We start from the raw sequence: 20,114 nt of genomic DNA, 5'->3' as shown, positions 1-20,114 counted from the left end.
AAGCATTTGGAGAAAAGCAAAGAAGGCTATGTGTGAGATAAAGATATTCTCTGGTTTTTTACAAGTTTGCTTTGAAAAGAACAGTTTGTAAATTCCCAGTGCCGGCCTCTGGGATGGTTCCACTTGGGGTCAGCAGCTGTAACTGAACCCAAGAGCTAAACTATAAGCTACTGGCAAGAAGGTGACTCAAAAGACAGTTGAAGAATTGTCACACTGATGTAGAAAAAGAAACGTAAGAATTGGAGTAGCAGGAAGCTGTAGCAGTAGTTAAGCTGTAGCAGTAGTTAAGCACATTTCCAAATCAATCATTGCTATCGTGAAATTTGAAGTATTGGATATATTGCTTAAAGTAGCACTAAGAATCTGATAAATGGCCAGTGTTTTTCTTCTTCCCTTTGTTTTTTCATTTCCTTGCCTCTGGCTTGCTTAGGAGATGAGTTTTATACACTTGTTCTGTGTGTTTGTCAGTACTGAATGCTAGCAGCTGGACATGGAAAAAGGACCCCTTTTAGGGATAAGCTATGTTCATGCTGTAACATCTAACAATTTAAATGGGGACATAACTGAATTTCCTGTACACCAGAGACAATCAAATATGAGGGACACATAAGAAACTAGGATTTATAACTTCTTTTGCTGCTAGAACCACTCAGTTGTTACTTGGGGGGTATGTGTGTTTGCCTTTTTGGGGTGTTTTTTGTTTTAGCAAGTGTGTGCATTCCACTGTACCTTTCTTTACAGCCTTCATGGACAACACTGCTATCTTTCTGCTTTGTTCGGTTGTGTCTTGGTATGTTTGTGGATATCTCAAGGATAATCATAAGCAGAACTTCAACAAAGCCCACACATATTCCTTCCATATGTGGAAATTCATGTTTGCGTGGGTTAAGTCAACTCAGTAGCAATCCTGAAGAATTCTGTGGGATGGTTCATCGTTTTGAGGACTCCTTATTTCTTAGTGAGCATATAAAACATCTTTGTTCTGCATAAATAAGTCATTACACTGCCATTAAGATGAATGCCATCATTTAAAATACCTAATTGTGCTGTTTTCTAGAAAGATCTTGTATTTTTACTGACTAATTAATTTTTCTGGTTTAAATCATGATTTCTATTTAATAAATTTTCTGTCATGATGACCACTTTTATACCTGTATTGAATAGAAAAGATATAAATCTGTTATCCAGAAGGTAAAGAAAATCAACTCCTTAGCTTTTGAGAGGCACTCAGCAGATGAAGCAATCTGTTCCAACAATATGTACATGAATCACCATTTATAGAAATACTTCATGACATTGTTAATTCTGTGTTATTTATGTAATTTTCCTATGCAAGCAAGAAATTGTAGGGGAGTGGAATTACTAAGTCATGTTTTGGTGGTTAACATGAGGGGACTTCTCCCAAGTTAGTACAGAACTTACTGTCTCTAGTAGTTTCACTGTTATGTTACTTGGTGTCTACTCTGAACTCAAGAGATACAAAATGTTTAGGAAGAGCAGACATTTATCAAACTGTTTCTAAAGGCACTTTAAGAGAAAGCCTTATCAATGTCTTGATAATAATAACAATATTGCTGTAAGCTGGGAGAAATCGTTGTGCCTTATTTCTTATATGCATGTAGATATATGTATACATGAGTATATTTTCCCTAGTGCAATCTTAAAGTTATGTTAAGATTCAGAAATACAAATATCATGAAATAGAATCATAGAATAGTTAGGGTTGGAAGGGACCTTAAGATCATCTAGTTCCAACCCCACTGCTGTGGGCCGGGACACCAAACAATAAACCATATCACCCAAGGCTTTGTCCAGCCTGGCCTTGAACATCGCCAGGGTTGGAGCATTCACAACTTCTTGGGCAGCCCATTCCAGTGCCTTACCACAGAGCACAGGAAGACAAGGGTCTGTGGATTAGCTATTTGTGAAGCATCATGGGGCTTTGAGCAACCGGGTCTAGCGAAAGGCGTCCCTGACCATGGCAGAGGGTTGGAACTTAATGAGCTTTAAGGTCCCTTCTAACCCAAACCATTCTGTGACTCTTCTGCTTAGAAAGAAATGGCTCAAAGAGGCTGTGATACAAGTCAGAAGATACAAATGGCACAGAAAAGCTGTATATGACATAATTGCTCACCATCCAGTACAGAAGCTGAAGGGTATCAAAGGAAACAAGGACGTCTTGGATTTTAAACTATGATAAGGAAGAGATTTTTCATGCAGTATGTAACTCAGCCACAGAAGGCCTTGCCGTGGGATGTTGTGGGTGTCAGAGACTTAAATCAGTTCGTAGAAGACTTGGACAAACCTGTGGAAGTGTGCTCAGTTAAGGGATGTTAAATGCAAAGCCCAAATTTCTGGTTCAGAAAGCCCCGGGAGCCCTGTTTGCTGCAGTCCCTGAGAGTTGTGGGAAAATGCAGTTTAGTGCTTGCCCCATGCTTACATTTTGCAGATGTGGCAGCTTTTCTTGGTGTATTCCCAACAGGTAAATACCGACACAAAAATGCTGTCAGATGCCTCTATGACAGGCATTCTGTAGGCATTCTGTTAGGGTCACACAGATTTTAAATGAAATTTTAATTTAAGCTACCGTTACCTTTTCTTCGTATCTCATAGTAACATTTATACTTGAAAAGTAATTGCATATCAAGAACTATGTGAAAAGAAAATTGGTTTTGATAGAAAAAGAAATGTTGCAGGGAAAATGTCTTGACATAAATAGCTGAGGGGGCAAGGCACCATTCCGGTGAGGGAAGGGGTGGAAAATGTGGTCATTTCCAACTGCCTCCTTTCATTGTGGGATTGGCATCACTTAGGAAAGTAATTTTAACCTTATGGCTACTTTAATTTCCTGTTCTGTAAATTGGTAGCTGCTTAACTTCCCAGCTTAGTGAGCAGTGATTTTAGTTGTAATTCAGGCATCTTCTGAAAGAGTAACTAGCTGTGGAAGTAGCAAAAAGTTCTCAGTAGTCTTGTTCATCTATAAAATAAAAAAAAGGAGGGGGGATTTAAGTACTAGGGATTTAAAATCCATCTAATACTGTGTACTTTCAGAACACAAGTATTTTGTACTTCCATTTATACCTTTGGGGAAATTTCTCCGAGTATAATAGATCACCTATGCTAGATTGTACTGTGTTACTGCCAGACATGAAAGTCTCACCACTCTTGTTTCCATTTGGATTTTTCTCAGTCAGAAAACAAAAACCATTCTACTAACAGGGCTTATGAATCCTTTCTAAAATGGGTAGTGTTATTCCATTAACAGGCAAGATTTGTCTATATTTCAGTTCGAATGCTTGGTACGTAATAATGTGTCGACCAAAGTCTTCTGAAGATAAATTTGTTCGGTAAAACAGGTGAAAAAATTATTATGGTCTTGAGTAAATGAAAAAAGTACTTCTGGTGTGCATGCCTTCTGGGCAGATGCAAATAATGAATCTTCAAAAAATGACTAAACTGTTAGATACTTATTTTTCTCACCTGCTTTAATATTCTGAATCTTTTTACTATAATGTCAAAGTTTACTTCTGAAATATATTTAAAGATAATTTAGACAGTGAACCTTATGGGCGTAAATCATTATGAAGTTGCCCAAATAATAGTATTGTAGCCTGGAAATACTGGATAGACACGTGGCAGTTGTGTAGTAGCTATTTAAAGATACATAAATGCAGAGTTAAATGTATTTTTAAGGAGTATCATTAAGTGTGGCAACCATACATGCACATTTGAGATTTTTAGCTACACAATCAGATGCATTGGTATAGATGCTAGCATCCTGAGGATGCAGAGAATCCTTTTCTAGTAATAGGAACTTGGCACCTTCAATATAAATAAAACTGAAGACATCAAAGTAACTACTCAGTCTGCTACTAAATTAATTTGCATTTGATATGCAAAGGTATGGCAGGAATTCTGTTCCTTGTAAGACTGTTATTCATTCAGACGTCCACTCTTTGAACTTTGTGTCTTTTATTTCAACTTTCGTTTTACAGCCAACTATTGTTTGCTACTGGTTTCTGATAAGCAGTAGCAACAGCTTTGTCAGAGACAGCTGTAATTGAAGTTCTTAAACTTTAGGCCAAGTGGCTTCTTTCTTAGTGAAGCATCACTTTTGCAAGTCTTCTAATCAGCCTTGAACAACATGACATCATTTTGAAGTATTGTTATAAGTTCATTAAAAAGTAATATTGTCTAAGCAAGAATTGCATCACTGACTATTCAAACTATTTATCTTTCTGTTAGTTCAGTCCACCTCAGTATTTTTGGTGGTAGCTATTCAAAAAGCTCCTTAGACTGTTTAAAGAAGTAACATTGCATTTTAAGTTGATCATAGCTTCAACTTGAATGGCTATATGATAGTCAATATCTTGTTAAATGTATTTAAAATACTGATTTTGATTCACATTCCTTGCAGGTGTATTCTGCTCCCTCTCTTGGGAATGAAGCCCCCTCAGCAGAGCCTCTTCCTGCTTGTGGATTCGGTCGATGAGGGCTGTAATGTTTCTGAGGGTGAACAGACTTCTACAAGTTTATCTGGAACAATAGCAGAGCTTTTAGCTGGTCACTTCGAGTTCTTCCCTCCCTGGCTGCTCCTCCTGTGTTCTGCTCGCAAGCAGAGTAAAGCTGTTACAAAAATGTTTACAGGTGAGTACAGAGCATAGGAAGTGTTTGCTGCCTGTGCATGTAACTAGGACGTGATATTCACAAGACCCCTGGTCATTGCTGAAAATACTGATGCATGCTTAGTTCTAAAAAATGACAATCCAACAATGGTAATTCAAAAAACCACACTTTCCACTTTACTAAGGACTATAGAAAGCTTAAATCAGCCAAATATTTTAGAGGTAAGTTACGTCTTTGCAGTACTTCTGCAAAGAATTTGCTGCTTCTGCTTTGACTTTTCCTCTTGCTGTGCTAGTTTTAAAAAGCTTGGAAATGATGTGGTGATGTGGAAGTATGTCAGCTGTGTACACCCATTCCTTACAACCTCAAAAGAATTTTTTTTTCATCTGCCATTAAAATCTCTCCCCTTATTTTCAGAAAGCAGGGAATAGTCTTTGAAGGTGGAAGTTAAAAGGGGAACAACGTAGATGTGGATTCTTGGAGTATACTTTTGGCAAACGTTACACCGTAAAAAATTCTTTACAGCTTCTTCATCCAGGCTTTACTGTGTCATGAGAATATTTCTTCACTATAATGACATTGTTATTGGAAGTTCTCTGAAATTTAATAAAGGGCAATATGTAGACTGGATTCCAGGCCTATGTATAAAGCCTGTGTGTCTTAAGGACACAATTAGGACAAAAATGTGATTATAGAACTAGACCCATAGGCTTGCTCATTTCCACAGTGGCAAAAGGTCGATGGGATAATTGCGTTTTGGAATGAAGTACTGCATTAATCAGTGGCAGATGTGAAGATTGGTATTTGGGACCATGTGAGAACTAAAGGAAACTTTGGGGTAGCTTCACAGGGCTCCTTTGGATATTCATATGGGAACAGTTTTGTCAAAGCTTGGCTGATCAGATAAGTTGTCATTGCCAAAGTAACAGACAAAACTTACTTCAGAACGGTTTCATTTCCTTTCCATTGAATCATATAATGTTTTACACTAGTCCTAAAAAATTGCTGTTGTCTTCTAAGTGTGTTTCCAGAAGGAATTCCTCATGGGAAAAATCGGCAGAACTAATAGATATGCCTTTAAAATCAATGTAATTTGAATTAGTTAATTTCTCCTTTTCACAGAGAATGACTTCATGAGTAACATTACGTTGGCTTGCGATATTAAAATCCCATCTTCACTGTGGAAAAGGTACAGCAGAAAAAGAATGAATGCCCAAGTAATTGGATAGAAATTGAGAAGAAATTTTAGGGTCTATTTGGAAGACTTAGTTTTATCCACTATGAAAGAAAACTGACGTTACAGCCAATGTGACAGCTGCCTGCTTAGTATATTGTTGGATGATTTTCCTGTTTACAGCCAGTATTCAAGTTTGTGAAAGGTATAGTGAGGATGTGAGGAGCATGGCTGATGCTTCTGTTACATTCAGATACATTGCAACTTTGTGTTGGAAAACTGGAGATAATGTTCATTTCTTTCCTGGTTCTAGCCTGACGAGGATAGACTGTCATTAACGCTTGTAGGGGGGCAAACTTCTCTTCTCCTTTGTGGTATTTGAATGCTTACTTTTAGCTGAGCCAGTTTATAAAGCTATTTAGTTGGTGGGCATGCAGAATTCAAGATCAATAATAAGTATATTTTGCACTCACGACTGAAGAAATAAGTGGTGTATAATGGGATGCTATTGTACTGAATTTCTAGTACTTCCAATTTCACAGTAAATAAATCTAACTTAGGAAGATTAGAATCCTTTCAGGATTATTTTAGGAAAATGTGTCCCATCTGTAGTTTTTTCTGCAAAAAAAATCAGAGTACGATGTGAAATATATGTTAAGCAATATTAATTTAGTTACAGTCAGTTTTCACTTCAAATTTTCATGCAGTGAAAACTTCCTCCAGGTATCTGCTGAAATGAGAGCTAAACCTATTTGTCAGGATTGCTGCAGTGGCCTGGTCCTGACAATGTTCTTTTTTCGGGGTGTCCAGTACAGATGAGTGTTCTGCAAGCATCTCCTTAGCCAAAAATAATGATGACATGGAAGACAGTCGAGTCTTTCTCATCCACTGGCATCTTGCCACTGCCAGTGGTGAATTCATTATCTCTACTCTTTTAAGAATGAGAAAAGAAGGAGGGGTGTTTGTTCTGATCCTCTTTGCTCCTTCTCTTTTGTGGGCGACTTATGAAAGTTAAATAGTTGCGCCTGCATGTCTGCATCTCTGCAGCTTGTGATCTGGGCCCTTCTGTATTCCCAGATTCTGTAGTAGCACAGTGTGCTACAGATTTTTGCCCTTACTCAGGTTCTTAGCTTTCATGGCTTAGAAATAAAAAAAAAAAAGGTTTTGCCTTGCATGGCTGTAGAGACAACCTCAAAAATATGAACCAAATGTAAAATGATGCCTGCATGAGGCATCTTGTCACCCTTCACAGTGAGAAGAAGCCAGCCAATTGAGTAAAAAAAGGAGGAGAACAGATACTGGTGTCCTCCTGCCTTCTCTTCATGTGCGCTGTCACCAACTGCCATATCATGTCTGTTTGTTTTTCTGACAGACTTTTTCCCTAAATTTAACAGTTCTCTGTCTTGTGTCCATAATTATCGACATTATCATCTCCCACATCATCCTTTGCTATCATTTGGCTACAAGTATGGACCATCAGGCAGCTACATTAAACAGTCTTTCCAGTCTTTGTATTATAATGTTTGAAAGTCTTTCCTTGTATTTCTCTAACCTGAAAGTGGCACAGAACATACAATTTAAATTTTTATGCTTCAGCTATTTACCTAATGCTGCTTCTAAAACGAGGCTGAATCTTGAAAGCACAGCAGTTGTTCTTACAAAACTAAATTCCCTTTTTAAAGATCCATCATATTAGTTTAAAAACTTCAGGCATTTTAAAATCAGGCAATTTTATTTAACTAAGTTTGAGTGAAATGCAGCTAATTCGTTTAATAGCAAAAAGGGCAAAAGAGAAAAGTTCATATGTACAAATGTGCTATTTATTGATTCAAAGAGGCTTTTTTTTAATAGGCATTTATTAAATTTCTTCTTTTGCTACATAAGTCAAATATCTGTGGCATCTGGCTTGATTGTACCCCTCAGTTAAACACTGACATTCTTCATCCAAAGAATTCTTTCCAATGTGAGATGCATGAGTTCACCGGTGTGGTACAACCCATGCAGATGTTACATCTCAGGGAGCCCTACTTTCCATAAAGATAATGTTATATAACAAAGATACTGGAAACTACAATAAGAAGCAGCATGAAAGGGTGGACATGAAAGGGTTCGGTTTAGCCTCAGGGGCAGCTTAAGCTTCGTTCACCCACTTACCCATAAGCTAAAGTAGACAATCTGTCATTTATTTGTCACCCTTCCTTTTATCCAGCATTCAGTTCCAGACAGCCAGATACTAAGGCTGATATTTAGACAAACTTATTCTGGATTAGAAATCTTAGGACCATGTCTCTCTCATATTTCTGCTATTTGCTGGGTCTGGTCTGAATACACGTGGAGTGTTGCTTTTGTTGCACCCTTTCCTAAAATCAAAAATTGTAGAAACTTCAGAGAAATGGAGTAAAAGTCAGCCCAGCTTCGTGGAAAGCTCAAACTGTTTGGTAGCTGAAGCTACCCAGCTAGTCACATTGCTGAAACCCCAAATCAAATCAGTGGCCTGGTTTGGAACTGAACTTTAGCTGCCATTCCAGAAAATAGATGACATAAGACCACTTGAGGAGAGACTGCTTCAAAAGAGAAAATCTAAGTTGTTGCCTGATTTTCGGAAGGTTAGAATGCATTTGGGTGATTTCGTGTTACTTTAAGGTCTTTAAAGGGAGTTGGATTTTTACTATAAAAGATAATTTTTATATATTTATATGGTTGTAAAATTTATTTCTATAATATTAAAGCTTTGAAAAAGTGTATTTGTACTTCTGGTTTGGTTTTGGGGGAAAAAAATTTTTTTTAGAAGGCTTGGCAAAGAAACTGGGAGCTTCTACTTACTGTTTTCTTTCTTCTCATTACCACTTTTGGTCTCTTCCAAAGTGGTCTGATCACCACTTTTTAAACATGATACTAGGGAATTTCATATTTCCTTATAAAAAGTTGTGTGTGCATTTTGAATTTACTTGCTTTGTAATTAAAGAGGGAAGACTAAACTGTTTTGGATGGCCTGTTACCTGTAAATCCAGTGAAATAAACTTCTGTGTAATGAATGACACAGACCAGGGAGAGCAGCAGATTTCAGTGTCAATGTCTCTTAGCACCTGGGCTACCTGCAGTGAAATTTGTTGCACATCCTATTGTGCCAGTGCACTAAAATCTAAGTGTTCTGCTTGAGTTTTCAGGTGCGTCTTACTCTGCTGGATACCATATTCATTTTCAGCATGTGTACATAAATGGTTATAGAAATACCTAATTTAATATATGCTTAGAGCAGCAGTGTCAATTATTAATGCCAAACCATTGCCATGTTTTTAATCATTTTGATTATTTTAAAGCTAACAAGGCAGTTAAATGAAATATATTAAAATGCACTTAAAACTTTTGTAATTTAATTACGTAAATGTATTTAAGGACATGAAAGTAGAAGAATATTTTTGAGTGTTTTCTGGAACCTGCTAGGTAATAGCTTATTTTTATTATTAGATTTTGAGAAGGTTGACATACTGTAAAACTATTGATGTAGCCAAGATACTTCTTTTTTCTTTTATTTTTTTCTTTTTTTCCCTTTGAATGACCCTGGATCTTGCCAAGAAATACATTTGGAACTGATTTGTTTACAGAACTGCCAGGAATTTAATAAATCAAGAAAATCCATATCGGAGCTCCCATTGGGTTGAAAGTGATGTGTTGTAAGAATTTTAACAATGCAAAAAGCAGGGTCGTGGGACTTCAAATTCTGTCTCCTCTTCTGCTGAGCTTAAGTAATTCATGGGAATGCATCTGAAACAAAATGAGCTTTCTCTTGATGTTTTGGTGCTTCTTGCTCATGAAAGTGACTTATTGTATCTGGTAGGCTTGAAAAGCAAGTTTGCAGGATCTTTGTTTAGGAATGTAAAATGACCTCATTTGTTGGGGGGAAAAAAACCACAGCTTTGTTTTCCTCCTTCAAGCTAGCAACAAGAATTCGAGAAAATAATAGTTCTATCTATAAGGCCTTCTTTGAATTATTTGCTTATTCTATTATGGCATGGTGCAGTGGTTAAAATTAACCTATTTCTGTTCAAAAGTCTGTTACAATGGCAGTTCGTTAATCGCAGGCCTTGAAGAGTGTATCATGCCTGGGATGTGTGAAGAGCTGAGTGTTAGCGTGCTGCTTGCTATACAGACTGGTCTTCAGATTCAGTATAGAGGATCTCATTAACAAGGAATGTTTGGAAATATTGCAAAAGAAAAGAAGCGATTTTTAGCTGCCATGAACATAGAGCCAGTCGAATTGTTTAAGTTACTGACTTCTGGAGTAGTCACTGTCCTGAAGTCTTCTGAAATTTATTTGCTTGGCTGAAGTGCTTGGACATTTGGTATATCTTAAGTAGAGAGTAGGGCAGTATTTTAACCCTAATATGGAATACAGTAATGATACAGTCTCATATAAAGGGAAAAAAAACAACAAAACAACCCAACTTAATAACCAAACACACTAACCCTTTTACTTTTGTTTTGAGGGCTTGGCTATTTTTTTATATCCCATCCAAAATAGTTTTGCTCACTTTTTGGGAAGCAAAATGAAAATTGGTATTCAAAGAACATTACAATATGAGGAAGTCTTTTGCTTCTGAAGCACACATACTGGGACAAAGATGCTTAAACAGTTATCACCCTACAGACTTTCATGTGAAGGCTGGGTATCAAGGGACATGAAGCGTAGTCATCAGGCAACACTGAGCATTAGCTGAAAAATCTCAGGGTTGCTCTCTTGAGTCAATCAGAGGTTTTCTTGGGGGAAAATAGAATCAATTCCTGTAAGAACAGAAAAAAAACACCCAAGTAATTTAAAAATAAAAATAGCTTACATAAGCAGATATATATTGGAAGGAATGATGTGGGCATGGTATTAATGGGAGAGATTGTGGATGTTGTGAGCAGAATCACTTATGACTAACCACGTTGAGGAGGAGTTTGCAGAGCGCTCTACCTATTCTCATTCAGCCAAGGGACAGGTACAGGGAGGTTCAGAGAGCTGAAATGTGAGTGAATGCAGTGGTTGCATTTGCTGTGAATTGAGCAAAGCAGAGTTGTTCCCTGCACACCAGACAACCAAAGGGATACTTGTGTCTGTTTACAGCTCTGAGTATTTGTATAATTGTGAAGGCATGGACCAAGCACTGTCCTGGTTTTAATGCCTCTGTTTTCACTTCTGTACCTTCTGAAGGATCCTAACCTAGAAACAGACATTCACTTGAAGTGGAAGCTTGGGATCTGCAGGGTCACAGGGCACTGTCTCTTCTTATTCGGTAAAGTTTCTTATTTGGCTTATGTGCAAGAATTCAGGGCTTTACAAAGTTATATACAGAATATTTTAATTAAATACATAGTAAATTGATGAATTATGCCATTCTGCAGGTCAGGTTAGGACATTGCTTGAAGTTCATGGTCTTCTCATTCACAAATCTTGAAGAAAACAATCTTAGCGTAGTCGTAGCCTGAGAAGTGGCTGTGCAAAAGTGATTTGATGTTGGGGACAAGCATGATTTTTGTTTAGGTGTTCTATTGATTCACTCCTGTTAGATTTGTAGTGCTACCATAAGTAATAAGGGAAGAATAAATATTTTAGTAACACTGCCACAGTTTGCCTCTCAACTCTAATCTGCTGTGATCGTACAATACTCCTGTAGATTAAACAATTAACAGAGTGAGCTTAATGTGACATTCAGAACCTCTGCTGAAGACACTTGGGACCAAAAAGCACAGCTCTGTTACCAGGCTGAATTTTCAGTCAGAACAAGCTCACAAGCTGAACAGTTTTGATCCACCTAATGTTTAAATACAATGAAAAATATAGATCTGAAAGTAACATTCTTCAGAGTCTCACTTAAAATGACATGTTCCGCGGTGAGGGGGCCAAAATTGAATGTGTTGCTCAGTGATTGCATTTTCTTCGGTTTAGTTTGGAGGTTAGTAATTGCTTTGGTTGGAGAAGCAGAGTGGGGTGTTTTTATGACTAGCTGAGCTGACTGGAAGGAAGTGTTTGCAATCTGCTACACTGGGGGAAGAGATTACAGCCAGTTCCTGGAGAAGTGAGGTCAGTTCTGCCTTAAAACACAGTAGTTTAAACTGCTGTGCCTCTGACCTCTGTGGTTTTCCCGTAGCTTCTGGAAAACTAGTGTTCAAACAGTGCAGTGTGCCATTAATCAAATAAGGTAGCTCTTCATCAAATGCTTAAGTGGACACTACCAACGCACATGTTTTTACATGGCAGCGATAGCTGTGTCGTCCATACAACTAAATCTTCATTCCACCTCACTCCTGACAGCCTTAAGGCTGAGGTTGGCCTAGGGACTTCTTTGGATGTGCTGCTAAGAATAGTGTTCTTTGCTTTGTACAGGGAGGGTGTACGTGCACACAGGTAGGGAAGAGATGTACACAGTATGTGTGTGTGAAATAATTTCCCCTTTTCCCGTAAAGAGTAAACAGGTTGGAAGAACAATGAGATCATATGACTATGAGAAAACCTGTTTCCTTATAGAGTGAGTCACTTACCAAAGATCTGGGGTGTTCATCTAAAACTCAGCCCTTACTTGATAAAATTAGGTAATTTTCAGTGCATACTGAAAAACTACTTTTGAGGGTGTTTCTTTCTTATATCTGTCTTACGTCTATGACTAAGGTGGTCAAGATAAAGTGATTTATGTACATTTCATCATGCATATGCACCAGGTGTGAATAACCTCTTCTATAATTATATGACTATAATAGTTGTCTAAATTTAAATAGCTGACCATTATTTGGAATTCCATTGTTAACCACATTGGAGAAGGGAATATTCCTTTATTAACATAATCTTACTTTCTTCAGTTGCAGTTCTGGTGGTTTTGCTTAGGTGTTTAGTATTGTCCAAGGTAGGCGAACAATGCCTGATTCAGTGTGATTTTTAACCTTTTCTTCATTAGTAGCATGTATTGCTTCTTATAGTAGATGATGATAAAAATGCATCTGTTATCAAAGTTCTTTGCTATTCTTATTTACATTTAACATGTGTACACACAAAAATTATTATTGTGGGTGTTCCCTACTCACAAATATCTGCCATTTATTTGTTTATTTTAACATTGAGGTAAGCAAAAGTAGATCAGAAAGAATAATAATGTATCTTTTCCTTTTTAATAGGTTTTCGAAAAATAAGTCTGGATGATCTCCGAAAGGCTTACATCGTGAAAGACGTGCAGCAATATATTCTGCATCGTTTAGATCAGGAAGAAGCACTGAGGCAACATCTCACAAAAGAAACTGCAGAAATGCTGAATCAGCTTCACATCAAAAGCAGCGGCTGCTTTTTGTATCTGGAACGTGTCCTAGATGGAGTTGTGGAGAATTTTATTATGTTACGAGAGATCCGTGATATTCCAGGGACATTAAATGGCCTCTACCTTTGGCTCTGTCAGAGGCTTTTTGTGAGAAAACAATTTGCAAAGGTCCAGCCTATTCTTAATGTCATTCTGGCAGCCTGTAGGCCATTAACCACAACGGAACTGTATCATGCGGTGTGGACCAAAAACATGATGCTGACGATGGAAGACTTCCAACGCAAATTGGATGTCCTGTCAAAAGTCCTTGTTGACGGACTTGGAAATACAAAAATCTTGTTTCATTACAGTTTTGCAGAATGGTTGCTTGATGTAAAGCACTGTACACAAAAATACTTGTGCAATGCAGCAGAGGGACACAGAATGCTGGCAATGAGTTACACCTGCCGAGCAAAGGATCTAACACCATTAGAAGCTCAAGAGTTTGCCTTGCATCTAATTAATTCCAATTTACAGTTGGAGACTTCAGAGCTGGCGTTATGGATGATATGGAATGGCACACCTGTCAAAGACTCGCTGTCAACCCTAATTCCAAAAGAACAGGAAGTATTACAGCTGTTGGTAAAAGCTGGTGCTCACGTCAACAGTGAAGACGACCGCACATCTTGCATTGTTCGGCAGGCTCTGGAGAGAGAAGATTCCATTCGCACCTTGTTAGACAATGGAGCATCAGTAAACCAGTGCGATTCCAATGGGAGAACGCTCTTGGCCAATGCAGGGTACAGCGGCAATCTCGATGTTGTTAACTTGCTGGTTTCACGGGGTGCAGATTTAGAGATAGAAGACACTCATGGGCAGACAGCACTTACCTTAGCTGCTCGGCAGGGACATACCAAAGTCGTCAACTGCTTGATTGGTTGTGGGGCTAATGTTAATCACACTGATCACGATGGCTGGACGGCACTGCGATCTGCAGCGTGGGGGGGGCACACGGAGGTGGTCTCTGCACTCCTTTATGCTGGAGTCAAAGTGGACTGTGCAGATGCTGATAGCCGAACAGCACTGCGAGCAGCAGCTTGGGGAGGACATGAAGATATTGTGCTGAATCTGCTTCAACATGGTGCTGAAGTTAATAAAGCCGATAATGAGGGCAGAACAGCTTTGATTGCAGCCGCATACATGGGGCATAAAGAGATTGTGGAGCACCTGCTGGATCATGGTGCAGAGGTAAACCACGAGGATGTGGATGGAAGGACTGCACTGTCTGTCGCTGCCCTTTGTGTACCAGCCAGTAAGGGACATGCCTCAGTGGTTAGCCTTCTAATTGACCGTGGTGCTGAAGTTGACCACTGTGATAAAGATGGCATGACTCCACTGCTGGTAGCTGCTTATGAAGGACATGTAGATGTTGTCGATCTACTTCTAGAAGGAGGAGCTGATGTCGATCACACAGACAACAATGGTCGTACACCACTTCTGGCAGCAGCCTCTATGGGCCACGCATCAGTTGTAAATACTCTCTTATTTTGGGGTGCAGCTGTTGATAGCATTGATAGTGAAGGGAGAACTGTTCTGAGCATAGCATCTGCACAAGGCAATGTTGAAGTAGTTCGGACTCTGCTGGACAGGGGACTAGATGAGAATCACAGAGATGACGCAGGCTGGACACCTTTGCATATGGCAGCTTTTGAAGGTCACAGGTTGATATGTGAAGCTCTTATAGAACAAGGTGCTAGAACAAATGAAATTGATAATGATGGCCGCATACCTTTCATATTAGCTGCACAAGAAGGTCACTATGATTGTGTGCAGATATTACTGGAAAATAAATCCAACATTGATCAGAGAGGCTACGATGGGAGAAATGCTCTCCGGGTTGCTGCTTTAGAAGGTCACAGAGATATAGTTGAACTGCTGCTCAGCCACGGAGCAGACGTAAACTACAAAGATGCTGATGGCCGGCCAACACTTTATATCTTAGCATTAGAAAACCAGCTTACAATGGCTGAGTACTTTCTAGAAAACGGTGCAAACGTAGAAGCAAGCGATGCTGAAGGAAGAACAGCTCTCCACGTTTCCTGCTGGCAGGGCCATTTTGAGATGGTACAGGTGCTGATAACATACCATGCGGACGTGAATGCTGCAGATAATGAGAAGAGATCAGCTTTGCAGTCTGCTGCATGGCAAGGTCATGTGAAGGTAGTACAGCTTCTCATTGAGCATGGAGCTCTTGTCGACCATACGTGTAATCAAGGTGCTACTGGACTCTGCATTGCAGCCCAAGAAGGGCACATTGATGTCGTCCAAATATTACTGGAGCATGGTGCTGATCCAAATCATGCTGACCAATTTGGGCGCACTGCAATGCGTGTCGCAGCTAAAAATGGACACTCTCAGATCATTAAATTACTGGAAAAATATGGTGCATCTACTCTGAACGGTTGCACTCCATCTCCAGTCCACACAATGGAGCAAAAACCCTTACAGTCCGTCTCTTCTAAAATGCAGTCCTTAACAATGAAGTCAAATAGTTCAGGGAGCACTGGTGGAGATATGCAGCCTAGTATGCGTGGCTTATCTAACGGGCCTGCTCATGCCTTCAGTTCTCCTTCGGAGTCACCTGATTCTACAGTTGACCGTCAGAAGTCATCTTTATCAAATAATTCCCTGAAAAGTTCCAAGAATTCTTCTCTCCGCACCACCTCGTCAACTGCGACTGCTCAGACAGTGCCCATCGATAGTTTCCACAGCCTGTCGTTCACAGAGCAAATACAGCAGCATTCCCTGCCACGCAGCAGAAGTAGACAGTCTATTGTTTCGCCTTCTTCCACAACTCATTCCCTAAGTCAAAATCATAATTCACCAAGTAGTGAATTTGAATGGAGCCAAGTAAAACCTAGTTTGAAGTCAACTAAAGCTAACAAAGGGGGCAAAACGGACAACTCCAGTAAATCTGGATCAGCTGGAAAGAAAATAAAACAAAGTAACCAAACACAACCAAAAGTCTTGGAGTATGAAATGACTCAGTTTGATAAACGAGTACCTATTGCCAAATCTGGGACCAGTGTGCCACTTAAATCAATGCCAACAGAGCCACAGTGCAAAATTTTGGTCCCTCCAGCTCAGCAAGAGGTTGGTCGATCTCAGCAGCAGTTCCTAATTCACCAACAGAGTGGAGAGCAGAAGAAGAGAAATGGAATTATGACAAATCCAAATTACCATCTTCAGAGCAATCAGGTTTTTCTTGGTAGGGTTTCTGTCCCACGAACAGTGCAGGATAGAGGGCATCAGGAAGTCCTGGAAGGCTATCCTCCTGCAGAGACAGAACTCAGCCTTAAGCAAGCCTTAAAACTTCAGATTGAAGGTAGCGACCCAAGTTTCAACTACAAGAAGGAAACACCATTATAAAAGGTAACCTGTCCGAGCACAAAGGAAGCAAATGCTTTCATCATGGGCAAATGTATTTCATCGTGTGCGTTTTAAGTAACCTAAAATTATGTTTCATTGTTGCTTATATCAGAATTGCTTTCTTAATGAAAACCATGAATGTTAAAATCTTCACCTGGCAAATACTTGTTTTGCTGTTGTTTACAAGCATTAACCATAGAGGAATTGGATCACCATCATATTTTCTGTTGCATTCTGAGTGCTTAAATAGTACCCCCCTGGTTTTGATACGTGACTGAATAAACCAGCAAGTTTCATGGAGCATTGATTAGGAATTTTCTTTTCAAATGGAAGGACAGCTGGGAATTTTGATACATACTATTTTTAGATACAGTGATTATTAAATTTACAAAAATGGATTTCCGGGAAGCTTCTGAAGATTCTTGTGAGTTACAGGCAACCACTTATGTGAGTTTGGGTTTTAAATGTGAAATCTTGGTAGCGTAATTATCTACAAATGTAAAAAGTTAAAACACTAACCTATAGCTTTGGATTTATGTTTCTGTTACTGTGAGGGTAACCCTCCTACAAAAGAGATGGCAGTTTTCAGAGCAAGATTAGAATCTGTGTTACGGTACTAATTTTCTGACCATTCTGTAGTTCTTAATCAGTGGAGTTCATTTAGATTTCTCACATTCTCTCCCATACTGCATTTTAAGGGAATTTTGTGTAGCTTTTTCAGACCCGAACTGTCAGTGAGTCAGCTAAAATAGAACTATTTTTCTGCCTCTTGAGGTTTATCTTTTTGTTGGAATGTGTTAATAATTAATGTATTTTCTATTTGAATTTCAAAGAAGCAGCATCTTTGAAATGTATGCGCATCTCGTATTGCTTATTTGCTGCTTTTTTGACAACGTATTTTTTGTTTGTGTAAATGCTGCTTTTTTGACAGATCAGACTGCTGCTCCTTAGAGCAAGAATGTTCTTGCTGGCTGACTCAGTTCTGCAGGTCAGCACAGACTGCAGGTTTCTAGGACAATTGCAGGTGGTGCAGAATCCACAAATGAGAGGTTTTCAGCTGTCAAAAACACATAGGGTTTTTCCCAAAATGTCCTGCTTTTCACTTTGATGGACTGCATCTCTCTAGGTGTAGCTGAGATCTCCTGGGAATTCAGTGTTAGAATATTGTGCAGGACTGTAAGATGTTTCCTTGGTGTTGGCATTTTGGTTAAATTAAAATGTTTGAAACAATACAATATTTTAAAAAGCTATATACTAGAATCTGTATGTTAGTAAAATGCAAGTATTGGGGAGGGGTCAGATGAGCTCTGGGGTAGGCAAAAGTGAAGAGGCAGGAGAACAGGAGCAGAACAGGAGAAAGTAGTAAACAAGTGAGAGAGCATGGGCCCTAAATCTTTTATAAAAGTCAAAAGGATTTCAGATTCCCACAGTTCTGCATCGTGTCTAAACAGGATTTAAATTTGTTTGGTTTTTCTTTCCTGCCTCCATAAACCAGACTAAAATGTATAATCTAGGATATTATTTCCTAACTCTTAAGTACCTGCACCTGATATTCATTGCTTACTTTCATGTTGCGCTGTACTGTAAATAAATTATATGGTTCTGACCTAGGATCTATTGATTTTGACCTGACCTATCATCAAAAGACAAGTGATGATGAATTTTCCATCTTGTTGATTTCAAAATAAAAACAAAGCATGTAAAAACCAAAAAATCTGAACAGCCCACATATAACTTTAAAACTCGAGTTGGGCTTTGCCGTATCTGGAACAAATAGTGCTTTATTGAAAATTCAGTAGTACTGAATTTTGTCAGTTACTTGATTATGCAAGGGGCTAAGCATATGAGGTGATGGATAACTAAATGATTCCTTCTACTTTTTCTCTAATGAGTTTTCACCACTTCATTTTAAACATGGAAATTTAAAACAACTTTGTGTGGATTATGAATTGCTTGGTGCAGGCTATAATTTACCTCCTTTATTGCCAAGTCACAAACACAGAAACAGTAATTTCCCTGACCAGTGAATAAATTAGTCACCTGCGGAGAGTCATATCGGAGCTACTCTACTGGAGCACTGGAAGGATGGCTTTCCTTCCCTGGCTGCCACTTCCGAGCTCAATTCGGGAAGCTTTCCTGCTGTGGGGACCTTGTAGCTACTTTGGGTGATAGAGCACAGGGAATCAATCATGGGATTTGAGTTAGGCAGGAAATACTTTTCATTACTGGTGTGTTGTTGTGTGGTTTTAACTTCAATTGGAAATGCTATAGCTGTCTTTTTGACAACGCTGTTCATATTACAGAGTCTTTCAAACCTTAATGTTTTTATTTTGTACTTTCAGGCCAATTCCACAATGCTATGAACAGAAGCGCTTCTGCTCCGAATGATCAGCTGGCTGGGATGAAAGCATACAATGCTTTAGTCCACCTAGAAGTTCAAGAATGTGATTATACAGTACAGTTACCTTAATTACTGTAACGTGCCTACATTTTCAGGCTGCCTTCTCAGTATAACCCTCTGTGCTTCAAAGATTTATTTTGTGTACTTTGTATTTAATACACAGAATGAGCACTTTTTTTTTTTTAATTGCAGAAAGATATATGCTGTATTTCTCTGACAACAGCTGGAAATGGTAAGAACAAGGAATTCTGATTTCCTATTCCAGAACACTTGGTAGAGGTGCATGTGCCACAGTGAATTGTGTATGGAAAGGCAGTGCTTTTTGTATTTATTTTCCTGTGGCTAAAGAAAATAAGCAAATAGTTTGTCACATTTGCATTGTTGTAACGTATGGTCAGTTCCCTGTGTTTTTCAAAAAGTTCTCTTCAGAAATACAAGACTTGTAGCAGTATTTTATAAATACTGTACTTGTGTGTTCTGTCTGTGTAATCGCTGTTCAGTGGTAGGAGTCGGACTGCAACCATCTGCAGTATGTTTGGGACTTTTAAGAGGCAAAATCCACTACCTGTTTCTGCAGCTCCAAATCTGGATGGATGCGACCACTGAAAGCAATAGGCAAATTTACTCTTGGACACTTGATCTTAAATTGCCTCTGTTGTTGTTACAGTAGTGAGGTAACCGAATATGGGTATGTTTTAGGTGCTAAAGTAAAAGGTCTGATCCTGCTTTCATGTATATCTTTATACTTTAGAAACAGCTCTTTCTTTTTTCCAAGGTAAAGGATTGTATTGAGAATGTCAGTAAATGAACCATGGAAAATACAGACACTTTGTTATTGAGGCTGAGAGAATATGCATTGAGAGTACAGTGGAAGAGCCAAACAGTTAGTAATAGTGTTGTCTGGGGAGTACAGAGATTACTGAGTTAGCCCTGTCCTGAGACAATAACTCCTTTAAAGCACAAACTTGTATGAATGTGGTTACTGCTTCAGATGGGTTAGGTAGAGCCAGCGTGAGTGTATCTGTACCTGGAGCATGGTTATCAGTGGTCTGGATAGTCCATCTATGGATAATGGAAAGCTGGTTCCCCAGTCTTACAGCAGAATAATTTTGCCTGTATGAAAGAGAGCAAAATCAAGGCCATTGTTGTGAAAGGGAACAGTATGAATTTTTCCTTTGAATGTGCACATCTTGCTTGCACAGCTCTGTGAGTGGTAAAA

The 20,114-nt window shown here is 38.9% G+C and overlaps 1 protein-coding gene across 1 annotated transcript in view; it reads left to right on the top strand.

The window, feature by feature from the left end:
* The window catches only part of ANKRD50 (ankyrin repeat domain 50), a 37,678-nt gene extending 18,324 nt beyond the window's left edge, over positions 1-19,354 (top strand). Inside the window, exons 2-4 of the mRNA XM_010012832.1 lie at positions 4,418-4,647; positions 12,950-16,497; positions 18,837-19,354. Of these exons, the coding sequence (XP_010011134.1) occupies positions 4,418-4,647; positions 12,950-16,494 (3,775 nt within the window). The 3' untranslated portion in view covers positions 16,495-16,497; positions 18,837-19,354. The remainder of the gene's footprint in view (positions 1-4,417; positions 4,648-12,949; positions 16,498-18,836) is intronic.
* Positions 19,355-20,114: the final 760 nt, after the last annotated feature.

Source organism: Nestor notabilis, unplaced genomic scaffold (assembly GCF_000696875.1).
Source record: "Nestor notabilis isolate BGI_N333 unplaced genomic scaffold, ASM69687v1 scaffold3424, whole genome shotgun sequence".
NCBI classification, from domain to species: Eukaryota; Metazoa; Chordata; class Aves; order Psittaciformes; family Psittacidae; genus Nestor; species Nestor notabilis.
Note: the sequence above shows the minus strand (reverse complement) of the source record. Positions and strands in the feature narration are given on the sequence as shown.